The 19004-nt window shown below is 43.8% G+C and overlaps 1 protein-coding gene across 8 annotated transcripts in view; it reads left to right on the plus strand.

The window, feature by feature from the left end:
* Positions 1–19004, plus strand: part of LOC147100324 (dixin-like) — a 151004-nt gene that overhangs the window by 107673 nt on the left and 24327 nt on the right. For 4 of the 8 annotated variants that reach the window (XM_085967902.1, XM_085967898.1, XM_085967904.1 and 1 more), the window contains 5 exons: positions 4297–4451; positions 6564–6653; positions 6761–6814; positions 18446–18496; positions 18891–18995. In XM_085967902.1, the coding sequence (XP_085824028.1) occupies positions 4297–4451; positions 6564–6653; positions 6761–6814; positions 18446–18496; positions 18891–18995 (455 nt within the window). The remainder of the gene's footprint in view (positions 1–4296; positions 4452–6563; positions 6654–6760; positions 6815–18445; positions 18497–18890; positions 18996–19004) is intronic. The other 4 variants (XM_085967896.1, XM_085967901.1, XM_085967903.1 and 1 more) reach the window with 2 other exon arrangements.

Genomic DNA, 19004 nt, shown 5'->3' on the forward strand with positions numbered 1-19004 from the left:
CTTCCTTAAGTACCCTAGGATGTAGATTATCAGGTCCTGGGGATTTATCGGCCTTCAATCCCGTCAATTTCCCTAACACCATTTCCCTACAAATGCTGATTTCATTCAATTCCTCCCTCTCATTAGACCCTATATTCCCCGATTTCTCTGGGAGGTTATTTGTGTCCTCCTTTGTGAAGACAGAACCAAAGTATGTATTTAATTGGTCTGCCATTTCTTTGTTCCCCATTATAAATTCCCCTGATTCTGACTGCAAGGGACCTACGCTTGACTTCACCAATCTTTTTCTCTTCACATATGTATAGAAGCTTTTTCAGTCAGTTTTTATGTTCCCTGCAAGCTTACTCTCATAATCTATTTTCCCCCTCTTAATTAATCCCTTTGTCCTCCTTTTCTGAATCCTAAACTGCTCCCAATCCTCAGGTTTGCTGCTTTTTCTGGCCAAATTATATGTCCTCTCCTTGGATCTTATGCTATCCCTAATTTCCCTTGTTCGCCACGGTTGAGTCACCTTTTTTGTTTTATTTTTATGCCAAACAGCTTGAATCCTCTGAAACTTAGATTATCAAAATCCAAACTACATTTGAAAAAAAAAAATTGCTAAGTAAGAAAGTACAAGGATGTTGGGCAATGTCATTTGAGATGGTGGTGGGGTGCTACAATTAGCCGCCGGAGTCCTAGGCAAGAGACGGGTGAAATGGAGGCATCCCCAGCTTCCCTCAATGGCTTTCTGAATTTATCCAATGAGTAACTGTTCCATTGAGGAAGTTGGAGTATTCATTCATTTTTAAATGTAAGCATTTAATTCCGCTACAAATACCTCCACAATGTATGCATCAGTTACATTCAAGTGTGTGCATGTCCGCAACATGCCATAGGACACATGACTGGATCAGTCATATTAAGGATAGCTCAGCGAATTAATCTACTGAGTGCAGAACAGGAAGTACCCAGGTTCAATCCTTAGTCTGGGCTGAGTTAGCTCAGCTAGAACAGCAATAGGCACTACAATTAGTTTCAGCACCCCGGGTTAGAGAGGGGAAAGTCACTCATGATCATTAACCAGTGACCCCTGCAGAAAGTGACTTGTGTGTGGACATTTGGTGAGGCCAGAATTAGGTTTAACTGCAATGCCAATCCTCTCATGAGGCTTCCACGTGGACGATGGCTACTTGAGCGAGGTGCTGGAAAGGGACCCAGCACCAAGGATCCCTACCCAGAAAAAAAAATCAACATATTTATGAGAGGAGGGAAGAAAGATATCAAGGCCATAAACAGTTTCACTAAAATGATACCAGGGACGAGAGGTTTTAGTTATGAGGAGAGACTAGGTAAGAAGAGATCTTAATGAGGTGCTCATAATTATGAGGGATTTTGATAAACTATCTCTCAAAAGACTGAATTAATTCTTCTGAAGTTATAGCCTGGCTAATACCACTTAGATAATTTATCCTTATATAATTAATCAGTGCACTGCTTACACAATACATGGAACTCTTTTTACATGCAATTTTAAAAAGCTGAAAGATAGTTTAGTGTGCGTATATATCCAATATATATATATTACACATCAGTCAATCACCCATCGTGCTGCATATGGGCAATCAAGACAAATTTGAATATATATTGATAGCCAGACGTGGGCAATTTAATGAAGAAATCATGATACAGGTAAGTTTTTCTGTGGGGCACAAGATTCAAGGGGGACAGCATTTAAAATCGAGAGTGACAAAATAAAATTGGAAATTTAGACCGCGTTTGGTATGAGGGTGGTAGAATTGAGGACAACTTACCCGTGGGTTGAAGAAGAAAGACAAGAATTAACTTGCATTTATATAGTGCCTTTCACAACCTCAGGAGGTTCCAAAGCATTTCATAGCCAATGAAGTGTAGTCACTGATATAATTGGGAAAATGCGGCAGCCAATTTGTGTACAGCAAGGTCCCATAAACAGAATGAGATAAATTACTAATTAAACTGCTTTAGTGGTGTTGATTGAAGGACCAATATAAATGCAAACAAAACATAATCTGTCCAAGAAGGCTCCCATGGCATACTGATGTATAAGTCTCTTGAAATCTTGCCTTGCTGTCAGCAAGTGACAGAGCACTCATGACATTAGGGCTGTCTATGAGAATGTTTTTAAAGTTATTTTTTAAGAGAGCTGGCAATTGTTGCAGTATTCAAAGCACAGGATACATAGATTGTGAGTTAAACATTGAACCCTTGTGCATATCCATGCTCAGCTGTACTTAAGTATGAATATCTGATACAGTTTCAGTGGGATATTTAGCACTGATCCAAGCATGATCCAATTCAAGCCCACAATCTAAAATGGCTATCATAGCTGTACTTAAGCTGGTGACTTTGGCCGCGATTTTGCTGACCTCAGCAGGTCTGTGGCGGGCGACGTCGGTGGCGGATCTCGACCCCGCTACTGGCTCCAGCCCACTGTCCAAAATGAATTTCCCTTGATGGGGCTTGTTAAGCCCGCAGAGCGCGTTTTCCGGCCAATTAGAAGAAGCGGGTCTGGTGATGTTATTTGATGACGCATCATCAGCCGGTTCCTTTAAAGGGACCATGTCCAAATTTATTTTGGCATTTGTGCTGTCAGTGTTCTACAGCATTGAGGTTGCTGCAAACACTGACAATGACTGCACAAAGGCACAGGGCTGCACCCAGGCTCTCCCATGACTCCCTCCATATGCTTATAGAGGGAGTCACAGCACACAGAGAGGTCCTCTTCCCTTCCCATGGGCAGAAGAGACCTTCACAGCCTGCTTGCACATTGCAGAGGAGGACACAAGCGGGGATGTGGTCAGTAGGACCTGGGTGCAATGCCGCAAACATTTCAATGATCTCAGTAGATCACGAAACGTTAGTACAAAGCCACACTCAACCACATCCTGCTGTGCCTCTCATCACATCCCCATCACTCTGCCTTCCCTACCCTACTCCTGCACATCCTTACTCACACCGACTTACCTTGCACCTCCACCCATCCCTCTCTCTCTATATATTATCACATCCCCATCTCACTAGCCACTCCTCACACTCACCCTCATCTTAGTGCCATCATACCAACTAACAACACACAAGGGTAGGCACTTGGATGTTTTATGTAATGTCCATTTAAAGTTTCTGTTAATGTGGTGTCAAACATTGAAACCTTTATTTTCAACACTTTGCATTCTTGGACAGATTTGCATGCACCTTTGGAAGTGGCTTAGTGAATTGCAGTGAATGGTGAGACCTAACGGTACCCCCCGCAATGGTGATGAGTATGAAAAGAATGGCTTGGGCATTGTAGGGATGCTTTACGGTGTTAGTGTGGGGTGGTGCCAACCTGGCGCATCATGTGGCAGCCAGGGTGTACAGCGTCAAGTCAAGTAAATCTGGCCATGGTGATGCCATCCCGGTCCTCCCGGGCAGCAATGTGGTCAAGTGCTGGTGCCTTCTGTCCTGTGCAGCACCAGTTGATTGCAGATAAGGTTGCTGCTGCTGGTGTGCCTGGTGCTGCTGGTGTTGGGGCTGATTGTGGTAGGATTGTGAGGACCAAGGTGAGTGAGTATAAAGGGCACCCATGCTGATGGAATAGATGGCAGGTGAAGTAGAGATGACAGAAGCGATCTGTCAATGGTGAGAGAGGTAATGAGGTCAGACTGGATGGAGACTTGTGTAAAGACTTGCAGTATGGTGAATCTGTTGTGGAAATGCAGTGAGGGAAGAGCTTGTGGCTGAGGGAAGGTATCTCTGTAAGGTGGGAGCTTTTACTTGACATTTGAAGTTGTCAACTCAACAGCTGATTCAATGGCCATTGACCTCCCGCCTCCGCTTCACAGACGTGGTCTAGCAACAGCCTGAAACCCGTGGGTGAGCTGTCAAATTCAAAACATCAGTTTAAAACCATCGTTAAGTGGCTGTAAACAAGCCACAAATCATTTAAATTGGCTCCCCCCGCCGCTGTGTGTCAAGTCTGCTCAGCGCGTGGCAGCGGGTTCACAGCGGGGTCCCGACCTGCTGGGGGAAAAAGCACTTTCCCACCCGACCCGCCACCGATCGCGCCCGCTGACCCCCTGGAAAGTCTCGGCCTTTCTGTTTTGTGGCAGGCCCTCTGGAGGCTCGAGTGGAAATTACTAGTGTCTGGATTTTATTTTGGAAAGAACAGGTACATAAATTTAAGGAAAAGGATTTAAAAAATGTTTTTAAATGCACTAATATTTGCAAAGGAGGGATCTTCATTTCAACAGCTGAGATTGTAATAAAAAAAGATTCCACTGAAACATTTCCCTCCAGTAGAAGACAACATTCAGTCTGCATGGATGTCCATGAATTCTGGAAAATCCCTAGTGAATGACAACCACTGCCTTTGGGAGGACCAATTACTGGACCAGCAGGACCAGTTGGGGAAGGAGATGGAGGAAGCCAGAAAGATGATTTCCATCTTACAAGTATGAATTTTTATTTAGCCACTTAAAAAAAAATTGTTATCCAGTTATAACTGCTTTGAAATGATTTATGCTTTTTGAAGGCTAAAATAATTTTTAAAATACAATATCAACCACATAGGGGTACAGCAGTATACTGGTTATGGTACTGGACCAGCTATCCAGAGGTTGAGAGTTCAAATTCCACCACAGCAAGTTGTGAAAGTGAATTTAACTCTTCTGCTGGATTGGCTAATGCCCTTCAGGGAAGGGAACCTGCCATCTCTATTTGGTCCGGTGTACATTTGACTCCAGCCCATCACTGGCTGGTTGTTAATACTTTGATGTAGCAAGCCACTCAGTTGTCTCGCTATCATCACCACCTACTTCTAGGGCAGCTAGGGTTGAATAATAAATGTGACCTTGCCAGTGCTGTCTACATCTTGTGAACAATTTTTTTAAAAACATGACTTACATCTATGCATGTGGTAGCAGCAAATTGATTTTAGGGTCTTCTGTGTGCCCATACACACAAAATGTGAAAATCATAGTATGTTACTCTCTATGCTTCCCCCGCCCACCAACACCACTTCTCCCTGCCTCTCTGGGTCTCGTCAGCCTGCTGTTTGGACCCAGATCTGCCTGACCTAAGTCTAAGTGACACTTTGGAGATGGAGTGCTGTTCATTTTGACACACAAGATTTTCTTTTTTGATAAAAGAGTGGTTGAGACAGGAGCCAAAAATGTGACACTCTTGTAAAGCTGGAAGTTCTTGCTGTACTCTTGCCCTTAGCTGTCCAGGACGTTCTCCACTGTGAGTGTAGATCCAGCCAGTGGACACAACACGAGAAGGGAACTCCTATTCAAATGCCTCCTGCCCAAAAGCATATTTCAGTTATTTGCAGATGACTGCTCATGTTTATGGCCCCCAGTGTGTGCCATTTATCAATAGAAGGGAGAACTTTGCGTTTCTGCAAATGTAAATATATGCATGGCCCTGAATTTCCGATCGGAGGCTTCCTGCGGGCGGATGCCTCCGATTGGAAAAAAACCCTACAAACTTACCTGTTGGTTCCATAGATCCCGAGGCTTGCGATCCTGGGCCTCACCTCTTCGAAATGCACAGAGGCCCACGTATCCGAGGGGCACAGGCGGTTCAGGCGAACCAATGAAAGAAGAGAATCCCCCTTCACACTTTTGACAATCCTGTACGCACAGAACTGTCAAAAGTATGAATGGGGATCACATTTAAAAACACACTAAAACATTAAATACATTTTTTAAAAACATTACATATTTAAAATGACATTTAATTAAATATTTTAAACAAATTAAATTTTTCAAAAAAAATAATTCAATGTTTTTATGGGACTAAAAATAAACTTACCTTTTTTAAGATTATTTTTAATTTATAAATTAGTGATCAAACTTTATCTTTCTATTTTTTAAAACTCTTATGCAGGTAAAAGCAGGCCTTACGCTTGCTTTTACCAGGCGTAAGAATTTGACAGGCTTTCAGCGGGCGGAAGTTGTGCAAAAAGCGCAACTCTCCACCCGCAGAGGCCCATCTCCCGGCGACGCGTGCGATCGGTCAAGAAGATTCTTGATAGATCGCAAGTGCCGGGTTTTAGCACATGCGCTTCGCAGGCTTGAAACCCGGCACTTGCGTGGCCCCTATGTGTGCGTACACACCTTGTACGCACCCATAGGGGTTGCAAAACTCGTCCCATTCAATATCACATTGCTGCCTGGAACAGTAAGCAATACTTACAAAAGTAAAATTCAATCATGCCTGGCAGGCAGAAGTGTTTTTTCTATTGGATTCTAAATATCAATAAACCCCTGAGTTGATTTTGCACAAGTGCCTTTCTGTAAATCAGACTTAGATTGATTTTGAATGAATTCCACAATATTCTCTTGTGGCATAAGAATTGCTCACTTAACTCATTTTATGTTACAAGGAAATTACACTTAATATTGCTACCCCCGTGTGTGCTGCCCAACGTGAACAGACTCTAATTGTGAGATAATTGTTGTAGAAACCTGAAACTCGCCCCATGTGAATTTACCTAGTTGAGTACCTCAAGCATTTTGTTATGCGATACCTTGTTTTATTTCTGCTGCTTTTGTTGCCAGGGCCTACTGTTGAATGGTTCTCTTCCTGAAGACGAACAGGAGGGATCATTTCCACTGTGTGAGCAAGGAGCATGCGCAGAGGAACAACTGGTACGTGCTGTTTTACAACTGGTCAGACAGCAGAGTATTTGGTCTGTCTAGCTTTGTTTTTTATGTGCTTGATGAAACTATTGACAGTAAATTCTTGTATTGATCAGGTCATTATCAAGAGTCGTCTAGACATAAGCATGGATGAATGCCAAGAGTTAAAGGTACAAAGAATGTCTGCTTTTTGTACTACAGGAAACTTTCGATTTACCGGCGCCTAAATAACCGGAAATCTCGGTTAACTGGCAAAATTCAGGAGTAGGTTCATACTTCATATTACTTGCCTTCATCGATCTGTTGCTGTGCAAGGGTGTGGCTGCAGCTGTTGCTAAGCTACAGAGATGCTTGGAACTTGTGGCCATTGTTCTGAACATGTTGCTAAGCAACAGGGTTTGTTGCTTTATACGGAGCTCTCGGCTCTCCCTATCTTTTACTATAGCGCTCGGTTATCTGGAATTTTTGATGAACCGGCACCACGTCGGTCCCATCGGTGCCGGATAAAAAAAAGTTTCCTGTACCTCAAAAGTGTTTAAGTTTGGTATCACTGTACATTGTTGTGCTATTTCTTTTAGCCAAGAAGGTAGAAAGGTTTTTGAATTGTAGATTGTGCCAAGGACCATTGTAAATGTCTATAGTTGACTATTCTGAAGTGTTTCTTTTGGGAGGGGGCTGCTGTGAAATGTGGGGGGTAATTTTAACCCCCAAGGACGTGTGGGTTTGGGTCAGGTGAGAAGTTAAAATTTGAAAACTTTCATCCACGACTCCAACCCGCCCACTTCCACTTTTGATGTGGGGGACGGGGGCTGGGGGGTGGGGTGGGAAACCAATCCACTCTCGGGAGGCGGGTCGGTCAGTAAAAGCTTTTAAGGAGGCTGTGTGCCTCCATTTTTACAGGTTTTTTATTTTTAACCCATTTCGGCCGTGTTTTTCAGCCCTTGGGGAAACCTGGCAGGTAAAAGGAGACGAGAAGGACCGGATCCATAAAGTAAGTGCATTTACAGCACTGCTTGTGGGCAAAGAGAAGCAGGAGTGTTTCTCCTGGCCCAATGTGCTTACCCGCTTCCAGCTCCACGATCGGCGACTTGCCACGATCTCCCCTCTACGCTCTTTTCCCACCGCCCCCCAGCAATCTCTCCCCCCATGACAGCGATCACTCCCTCCCTCCCTGCTCTCTGCATGTCAGCTGTGGCCTTCTGCCACATCCTTTCCTGCCCGACAGGCAGCTAGCCTGTCAATCAGGCTGGCTGCTGGGCGGGAAACCTGCAAAAATGCAAACGACGTCCAGTAATTAATATCTGCAGGGCGTCCGGGAAACCTGTTTCCCATCCAGAACTCCTCCCTCCCCGCCTCCCTGTAAGTATCAGGGCCGTGGTCTCTCTCGCAGTCCCCTGCTTATAATGGGGGAACTTGCCTGATGAATATGGCCAGCACTGAATGACAACTTAAGACTGGATCCGGAATGCATTTGGAGCAGAATGTAAACCCCGCACAAAAGAATCATATAGAACAATGTTGTTCAATAGAAACTGTTGACTAGCCATAGGTGTGGCTATGGCAACACCATTTCAGTCACATGCACTAATTTTAGTATAAGACGCCTTACGTACTCTCACACAATACAAGTAAAATGTACTTTGTGTGTATATTTACTTTAACATCTATCACCATTCCATAACCAAGCACTCGCAGCGATCATAAAGCACTTGCACACTTTGCTTTTCATCTTATCATTTTATCAACAAATGCACAAAAAGGTTATACACATGCATAGGCTGTACAAATATGAATATTGAGATCATATGCCCAATGACAGTGTCTATTACTCATTTTATATTTACTAATCAGAAATGCAATTACCCACATCTGGATTCCCAATTAGCCACATGTGGTTAGTGACTAACGTATTGGCCAACAGTGATATAGACAATGCAAGACTCCTGTCCATTAGGAAATCTCTTGTTTGCAAGTAAAAGATGGTATCACTCTCAGTGCAGCACTCCCTCAGTACTGCACTGGAGTGCCAGCCTAGATTTTGTGCTCATGACCCCATGACCTGCTGATTCAGAGGTGGGCGTGCTACTAACTGATCCACAGCTGACACCTAGAATAGAGTAATGAGATACAAGTCGTTTCTTTATATTTGGCGATAAGGGTCTATGTGAAATGTTAAAGTACTCATTTTGTTGTGTGTGCTTAGAGGGTGACTGTCAAAAAGCTGTTCCCCTGAGAGGGTTTTAGCAATGGAGGGCATCATCATCCTCAAACCTTTCCTTGTCTGACAGCTACACACAAGCAGGAGTCACTGATTAACAATTAGGAGCTGACTTCCTCTTGATGTTTTTGTAAGTATATAAAAGAAAACTCGAGGATGTCAGTCTATAACATTACAATCTATATTATTCAACCCTAGTCAGTTGTATTCCATAGTTCCCATTATTTCTACAGTATTTCATAAAGTAATTTGATCATATATGTTTACAACTTATTGGTCTTGATAACTTTAGTTATGTTGACCCAAAAAAGATGATCAGTTTGAAGACTGGCCTACTTCTCCTGGATGGGTTATCCCAGTGAGACATCTCAAAACCTGTGCTAGTTAGAATTTTACTTCCATCAAAAATACATTTTTGGTAGGTGAGAAATTCATTTTATTTAGTTTTCTTTCTAATTTTTGAATAACATTTAGGAAATGAGAACAGGAAAAGAAAAGACACCTTAAATGGTAAGACTTTAATTGGAGCAGAGGAGCAGAGGGACTTTGGTGTGCAGATATACAGGCCATTAAATATGACAATGCAAGTAGATGAAGCCATGAAAAAAAAGGCAAAAAGAATAATTGGTTTTGTATCTAGTGAATACAAGAGTCACAAGGTAATGTTGAACTTATTCCGTTGTTAGGCTGCAGTTAGGAACATAGGAACAGGAGGAGGCCATTCAGCCCCTCGAGCCTGCTCTGCCATTCAATGAGATCATGGCTGATCTGCGACCTAACTCCATATACCCGCCTTTAGCCCATATCCCTCAATACCTCTGGTTAACAAAAAGCTATCAATCTCTGATTTAAAATTAACAATTGATCTAGCATCAATTGCCTTTTTTGAACTTCTACTATCCTTTGTGTGTAGAAGTGTTTCCTAATTTCACTCCTGAAAGGTCTGGTTCTCTAACTTTTAGACTATGCCCCCTAGTCCTAGAATCCCAACCAGTGGAAATAGTTTCTCTCTATCTATCTGATCTGTTCCCCTTAATATCTTGAAAACTTTGATCAGATCACCCCTTAACCTTCTAAATTCTAGGGAATACAACCCTAATTTTGTAATCTCTCCTCCTAACTTAACCCTTGAAGCCTGGGTATCATTCTGGTAAACCTACGCTGCACTCCCTCCAAGGCCAATATATCCTTCCTAAGGTGTGGTGCCAAAACTGCTCACAGTGCTCCAGGTGTGGTCTAACCAGGGTTTTGTATAACTGCAGCTTAACTTTGACCCCCTTGTATTTTAGTCCTCTAGATATAAAGGCCAGCATCCCATTAGCCTTTCTGATTATTTTCTGCACCTGTTCATGACATTTTAATGATCTATGTACCTGGACCCCCAAGTCTCTTTGGACCTCCACTGTTTTTAGCCTTTCGCCATTTAGAAAGTACCCTGTTCTATTCTTTTTAGGTCCAAAGTGGATGACCTCACATTTGCCTAAATTGAAAACCATTTGTCACAGTTTTGCCCTGTCACTTAATCTGTCGATATCCCTTTGTAATCTACACTGCCTACAATTCCACCTATCTTTGTGTCATCGGCAAATTTGGATATATGACTTTCTATGCCATCATCTAAGTCGTTAATAAATACTGAGAATAGTTAAGGCCCCAACATAGATCCCTGCGGAACACCACTAGTCACCTCCTGCCAATTTGGGTACCAACCCATTATCCCTACTGCCTGTCTCCTGTCACTCAGCCAATTTCCTAACCAGGTCAATAATTTGCCCTCAATTCTGTGGGCTTCTACCTTAGTTAACAGTCTCTTATGTGGGACTTCATCAAATGCCTTCTGGAAGTCCATATAAATAATATCCATAGACATTCCCCTTTCCACTACTTTAGTCACCTCTTCAAAAAATTCAATCAGGTTTGTCAGGCACGACCTACCTCTCACAAATCCAGGTTGGCTCTCTCTGATCAACTGAAAATTTTCGAGGTGTTTAGTCAACCTATCCTTAATTATAGACTCTAGCAATTTCCCAACAACAGATATTAGGCTAACTGGTCTATAATTCCCTGGTTTCCCTCTCATCATTTTTAAATAGCGGAGTGACATGTGCAATTTTCCAATATAATGGAATGGTTCTTGAATCGAGAGAACATTGGAAGATTATAGTTAGGGCATCTGCAATGTACTCACCTACTTCCTTTAAAACCCTGGGATGGAAACCATCTGGTCCTGGGGATTTGTCACTCTTTAGTGCCATTATTTTCTTCATTACTGTTATTTTACTTACATTAATTTTATTGAGCCCATGTCACTAATTTAGTTTCCTTGGGATTTCCGGCATACTATCCTCTTCCTCTACTGTACATACTGAAATTATTCAACATGTCTGCTATTTCCTCATTATCATTGATAATATCACCGCTTTCAGTCTTTAAGGGGCCGACATTGCTCCTGACTACCCTCTTTTTCCTAATATAATTGTAAAAAAAAAGTGTTGATTTTGATATCCTTTGCAAGTTTCCTTTCATACTCCCTTTTTGTAACGCTTACTATCTGTTTTGTGACCCTTTGCTGTTCTTTGTATCTTTCCCATTTGCCAGGATCTGTGCTATTCTTTGCATTTTTGTATGCTTTTCCTTTTAGTTTTGTGCTGTCCCTCACCTCTTTAGTTGTCCATGGCTTTTTTTTGGGGGGCAAGTAGAGCTCTTGCCCCTAAGGGGCATAAACTGGTTCTGTATTACCTTAAATTCTTTTTTTAACATCTCCCACTGATCATCTGTCATTTTACCCATTAACAGATTTGCCCAGTTTACTGTGGACAGTCTCTATCTCATCCCTTTCAAGTCAGCCTTACCCAAATCTAGAATCTTAGTAGCAATCTAGAACCTTAGTAGCAATCTAGAATATTAGGGCTGGATTTTCTCAATGGAGACCTGCTGGAGGCGGGACTTCTGGTTTCCAGGTTTCAGTCCTGCCCCCAGCGACGTCTGACCAACCCACGCTATTTTCCCTTGATTGGCCTTGATCCTGCGGGCTTACTGGCCAATTAAGGGAAAGCCGGTGACAGATGACGTCAGCGTATGACGCTTCATCTGTGGAAAATTTTTTGACAGATGAATTGTCAGCGTTTGACAGCTCTGAGAAGCTGTCAAACACTGACAGTCTCTGTTCTAAGGTGAGCCCTTGCACACAGGCTCACCAAGACCTCTCTCCTCAGTAGAAGGCAGATGGCTGCTGCATCTGAGAATGCGGCAGCCATTCTGTCATCTCTGCCATTGAGATGAGGCACCTCCGGATCCTCAACGGTTGAAGCCTGCAGGAAGAAGCAAAGGTAAGGAAACTTTTTCCGACACTTTACACTCACCTCTCATACTTACCTGTCCACACTTGCACCCATCACTCACCTCTACAGCTGACATTTCGACCCCTCTCACCCCCGCAGACCCACTGCTCGCCTCGCTGACCCTGGCGGGGTTTCCCGACATCGGGAAGCCCGCATCAGCAGGCGTAAAATGGCGAAAAGCCTCTTAACTGCCTGTTAACTACCTGTTAACAGGCAGTTAATTGGCTCTAATCCCCCTCCCGCCTCCCGGGAAGATGGTTCGGAGGCGGGTTGGGACCCGCTCCCAATTTTTCCCATTTTCCCAGCAGACCTGCCTCCTCAGGGTTGGTAAAATTCAGCCCATGGTATTAGAATATTGTGTGTGATTTTGGGCACCCCATCATTCTTTAAATTAATTCACGGGATGTGGGTGTCGCAAGCAAGACTAGCATTTATTGTCCATTACTAATTATCCCTGAGAAGGTGGTGGTGGTGAGCCGCCTTCTTGAACCACTGCAGTCAGTGTAGTGAAGGTACTCCCACAGTGCTGTTAGGGAGGGAGTTCCAGGATTTTGACCCAGCAATGATGAAGGAACGGTGATGTATTTCCAAATCAGGATGGTGTTTGACTTGGAGAGGAGCTTGGAGGTGATGGTGTTCCCATGAGCCTGCTGCCCTTGTCCTTCTAGGTGGAAGAGGTCACGGGTTTGGGAGGTGCTGCCGAAGAAGCCTTGGCGAGTTGCTGCAGTGCATCTTGTAGATGGTACACACTGCAGACTCGGTGCGCTGGTGATGAAGAAAGTGAATATTTAAGGTGGTGGAGGATGGGGTGCCAATCAAGCCTTTGTCCTGGATGGTGTTGAGCTTCTTGCGTGTTGTTGGAGCTGCACTCATCCAGGCAAGTGGAGAGTATTCCATCTCATTCCTGAATTGTGCTTTGTAGATAGTTGAAAGGCTTTGGGGAGTCAGGAGGTGAGTCACTCGCTGCAGAATACCCAGCCTCTGACCTGCTCTTGTAGCCACTGTATTTATGTGGCTGGTCCAGTTAAGTTTCTAGTCAATGGTGACCACCAGGATGTTGATGGTGGGGGATTCGTTGATGCCATTGAATGTCAAGGGGCGGTGGTTAGACTCTCTCTTGTTGGAGATAGTCATTGCCTGGCACTTGTGTGGCGCGAATGTTACTTGTCATTTATCAGCCCAAGCCTGAATGTACTCCAGGCCCTGCTACATGTGGACATGGACTGCTTTATTATCTGAGGAGTTGCAAATGGAACTGAACACTGTGCAATCATCATCGAACATCTCCACTTCTGAGCTTATGATGGAGGGAAGGTCGTGATGAAGCAGCTGAAGATGGTTGGGCCTAGGACACTGCCCTGAGGAACTCCTCCAACATTTACGACCATCCTTTGTGCTAGGTATGACTCCAGCCAATGGAGCATTTTCCCCAATTCCCACTGACTTCAGTTTTACTAGGGTGCCTTGCTGCCACGCTCGGTCAAATACTGCCTTGATGTCAAAGGCAGTCACTCTCATTTCACCTCTGGAATTCAGCTCCTTTGTCCACATTTGAACCAAGGCTATAATGAGGTCTGGAGCCGAGTGGTCTTGGCGGAACCCAAACAGAGCATCAGTGAGCAAGTTATTGGTGAGTAAGTGCCGCTTGATAGCACTGTCAACGACCCCTTCCATCACTTTACTGATGATTGAGAGTAGACTGATGGCTGGATTGGATTTGACCTGCTTTTTGTGGACAGGACATACCTGGGAAATTTTCCACTTTGTCGGGTATATGGCAGTATTGTAGCTGTACTGAAACAGCTTGGCTAGAGGTGCGGCTAATTCCGGAGCACAAGTCTTCAGCACGACAGTTGGGATGTTGTCGGGGCCCATAGTCTACTGTTGTATCCCGGAAGGATAAAACATTAGTGGAAAGGGTGCAGCATAAATTCACTAAGATATTATCAGGGATGCTGGATTACAATTATGAAGAGGGACTTGAGAAGTTAGGGCTTTTTTCACTTGAGCGGCAAAGGTTAAATGGTGAACTAATAAGAGTTCTTTAAGATTATGAAGGCTTATGATATGATAAATAGTGATAGATTGTTTCCACTGGTCAGTGACATGGGTGAGGGGGGCAGCACATACAGGGATAGCAATATCAAGTGTAATTTTACTCTACCGTGCCCCTATTCAACTGCACAGCATTCAACATTTACAGCGCCTCAGATGCCCAATATATTTCAATGTAAAAATGGAACAATAAACTGTCATGTTTAGCAATTGCAGAAATTACTTTTTCCCCTCAAATGAATGGCACAATCTATTTGAAAATGCCATTAATTCAAGTCAGTATTTTGTGCTTCAGACTGTGATGCCATCCAGCCTTACCAGCACACTATAGATTGGCTTAGGAGGTGGAATGCCAGTATGCAAGAATGTCAAACAGTGGCTTCAATAATGTAGCTTTTCTAAAGTCAATTTATAGGACTCTAACTGTGACAGGTATTCATTAATTTGGGTCAGTATTTACAAATGTATACAGGAAACTTTGGTTTATCTGAAGGCTAACTGTCCGGAATGCTTGAGCCACTGACAAAAATCAGGAGCTGTTTCGTTAGGTTTTTTTTCTTTTCGTTGCTTTTTTTTCACCAGTCAGGCTCTGCAAGGTCTCGCTGAAGCTGTTGCTAAGCTACGGAGACGCTTGCAAGGTACATCCGACTGTTTAGAAGCTGTTGCTAAGCAACAGGGTTTGTTGCCAGAAGCTCCGTATGTTTCAACATTAGCGCTGGTTTGTCCGGCAGTTTTGATGGGACGGCAACAGCTCGGTCCCGTCGGTGCCGGATAGCACAAAGTTTCCTGTAAATAACAGCAGGCACTGTTGACAATAGAAACAGTATTCAAAATTGACAACGGTTGTACTCATGAGTAGGGACTTGCTTCCTTGAAGGTACAATCTCACTGACTCCCCAGCAGCTTGTTATCACGAGTTCCATGTTCTAAAAAGGTTGGTTTGTCAACAGGATTATCAAAATGTGTATCAAATTTCTTGCCTTCAGCAAAACATTTGTAACAAAAGTGCCTTTTAAGTGAGGGGAGAAAAATTATAATTGTAGGAGTGCAGCAGTGGAATAATGAATTTCATATAATCATAGAATGATACAGCACAGAAGGAGGCCACTCGGCCCATCGTGTTGAATGCAATTCACACTCGTCACATAGCTGATACAAGTTAACAAAAAGGGAATTCAACTCTTTGGCCGAAATTTTACAGGGGGCTGGGGAGAGGTCAGCAGGCGCGATCGGTGGTGGATCGGGTGGGAAAATGTTTCTTTTTGACAGCGGGTCGAGACCCCGCTGTCAACGCGCCGCCACGCACCTTTCCCAATTTCGGGTCTGCCAGCGCTGAGCAGACCCAACAGGCAGTGGCAGGGGACCCAATTAATCTCATTATTGCCTTGTTGACAGATCATTAACAGGTTTTTTAACTTACCTTTTCACTTTAACTTCATGTCCACGGGAACCACGCCGTTTGGGGATCACAGCTGTCAACCTGAGGCGGGAGTTCAGTGGCCATTGCTCCAGCTGATTTCTTGACGGCTTCGAATGTACAGCAAAAGCTCCCAGCTGACGGGTCTTCACTTTCCTCAGCCACAAGCTGTTTCTCAGTCCATTTCCAGCACAGATTCTGCAGGTTTTCCACTTTCCACAGTCCATCCAGTATCACCTCTTTGGCAGAACTCTCTCACCATTGTCAGAATGCTTCTGTCATCTGTACTTCACTGCCATCTATTCCATCAACATGGGTGCCCTTTATACTGTCTCATCTTGGTCCTCAGAATCCGACCACGATCAGCAGCAACACCAGCAGCACCAACAACAACACCAACAATCTCCGCAATCAACTGATGCTGCACAGGACAGAGAGCATCAGCACCCGAGCACATGGCTGGGAAGGCCAGGGATGGCCTCACCACGACCAGATTTACTTCACTTGACACTGTACACCCTGGCTGCCACATGATGTGCCAGGTTGGCACCACCCCACATCAACACCATAAAGCATCCCTACAATGCCCAAGTCATTCCTTTCACATTCATCACCATTGTGGGGGATACCGTTATGTCTCACCATTCACAGCAACTCACTAAGCCACTTCCAAAGCTACACACACATCTGTCCAAGAACGTGATGAAAATAAAGGTTTCAATGTTTGACAGCACATTAACAGAAACTTTACATGGACATTGGATAAAACACCCAAGTGGCTACCCTTTGTGTGCTGTCAGTTGGTATGATTGCACTAGGATGAGGGTGAGTGATAATATAGATAGAGAGAGAGAGAGAGGGATGGGTGGATGTGCAAAGTAAGTTGGTGTGAGTAAGGATGTGCAGGAGTAGGGTAGGGAAAGCAGAATGATAGAGATGTGATGAGAGGCACAGCAGGATGAAGGTGAGTGTGGCTTTGTGATTTACTGAGATCATTGAAAGTTTTGCGCCACTGCAGCCTGGTCCTCCTGATGACATCCCTGCTTGTCCCGTCCTCTGCAATGTGCAACCAGGCTGTCTTGGTTTCCTGTGGAGGTCTCTTCCGCCCATGGGAAGGGAAGAGGACCTCTCTGCGTGCTCTGACTCCCTCCATAACCCTAACCCTAACCCTCCATAAGGGAGTTATGGGAGAGCCTGGGTGCAGCCCTGCACCTCAGTGCAGTGATTGTCAGTGTTTGCGGCACAATTTCTAGGAACAATTGTCAAACTAACAGTATGCCATAGAGTGGGAAGTTTATAACTTACTGCACTGTGAGTGCCCAGTCTCAATTGAGCCATTTCAAAGAAGCAGAGGCAAGGCAGTCTCTAGCAAGTATAGGAAAATATAAAAAGCATTTATTTAAATAATCTCACTCCTCTTTCAACATAGAGGCTGAGACTCACTTATTTTTGATTAAAATATATATTGAACTCCTAAAAATAGTCATTGCTATTTATTTTTAAACAGGGTTACCATCTTCTTCACTTTTTTGATCATAACTCTTACTGTTCTCCAATGTTGATGACCTTGTGGGTAATTATCATGAAATCATGGCCCGGATTTTGCGGTTCCTTAGTTACGCCGCCGGCTTCTGAACCGAATGCGCACTTACCTGACGGGGACCCGCCTCCGAGAAGTTGCTGTCAGAGGCTGCAGAGTTGTGCGCGGTGTAGTGGCCCACGGATCCCAGAGGAGCACCGTGTGCGGAAGCGTACCTAGGATCACATGGGCCGGTGCTCCAATCAGCAAACAGAAGGTCTCTCATTAATACTATTGGAGATCGTAGGGCTATGCTCCATTTAAACTTCAGTACTCCAAAAATATACTTAAATTTGTGATTTTGGGTTCGGGGTGTTGGGCCTAAGAAAAAGTATGGATAGCTTGAAATTGTGGTGCTGCTTTGCTTTTTAAAATAGTACTGATTTAGAGCAAGTTACATTTCCAATAATTTAAGCTTGAAAATCACCACTGCCCTGCTGGGCTACACACAGCCAAGTGATCTCCAGTTAGAATGCTTCCGTCCAGAGAGGACTGACCCCATACCTGCTGCAAGTAGAGTTGGAGAAGTTTTCTCTGAGAGAACTTCATACCGATCGCAAATTCATAAGTTTAGTCAGTACTCCCGTTGGATGGACAACAAACGTGATTTCGAGATTGGGGCTTGGTTATGTAACTATGAGCATGTGAAAGTAGGATCTTAACTCGTATGGCGCTGTTCTGAATTATACTTGGTTAACTTCCAGGATTGCTCTGATGCATTCTGATCGTGCAAATGATGCATTGGCAGAGGCACCAACATCCTCCTTGGGAGGGGTTTCAGCAGCAAATGTAAATGACTGGTGTCGATGGTGCTTCCTACAAGTCCACTATTGTAATTCTGGCCATTATAGAGCTGCACTCAGTCCCACTGCAACAAATGCATTTTTAGCCATTGCGAGTCCTTCCCCCAACATCGAGGAAGGTCCACAGCCAGAATGGCGAAGACACAATTGCGGGCTTGTAGTAGCTGAGCATGAACAAGATTGCACGTGAACAGTACCTTTTTAAGTTGTGTTTATGTTGCATTGCTGCTGATCCCACCCACAGTGTAAATGGCTGCTGTAAGTTTAGCTTTATACTATCTCCACTACCATTGTGTTTTCTGTAATTCTTTTGCACCATAACTGGTGGAGGGTAAATGTTTTGCATGGGGGAAGAAAATCTCTTTTTATTTATTTTTTTAAATTACAGAGGGAACTATTAAAATACAAACAAGAAACCAGGAATCTGCAGGGAGTAAAGGTAAGAATATAGAGGGACTGGTGCCCATGGTAACAACAGTTATATGGCATGTCTGGAAAGAGTTTTCCCATATAAATGAACCTGTTGAAAATGCAGCTTATCCTATCCTCACCAACCCAGGACTCAAAACAGAACCAAACTTAAATCTGTTATCTCATGCGGCATTTTTAGAGGAGCTTATTTTAAAATATATTTTGCAGCAAAGCAGAACTAATGCAGCACCTTTGTGCTTCTTCAAACTCAGTGATGTTTTCACTACATGTGTACAATAAGAAGGATTTAATGTAAATTTGATGACATTTGTATGATAGTACACTCCATAGTTGGTTGAGGGATTCTAATGGCCTGGATGATGATTGCCACTTTCCAGCTCATTGAAACATTTTTCCCTCAGGATGCATTGCAGCATCGGATGGCACAGCAGGAAAGCTCCATTCTTCAGCTGAAGCAGGAATTGCTGAGAACGAGTATGGCAAAAGACGAGCTACTGAGTGAAAATGTGAGGATC

This window comes from Somniosus microcephalus, chromosome 26 (genome assembly GCF_052327205.1).
Source record: "Somniosus microcephalus isolate GS21.2 chromosome 26, FLI_Smic_1.0, whole genome shotgun sequence".
In the NCBI taxonomy this organism is placed as follows: domain Eukaryota; kingdom Metazoa; phylum Chordata; class Chondrichthyes; order Squaliformes; family Somniosidae; genus Somniosus; species Somniosus microcephalus.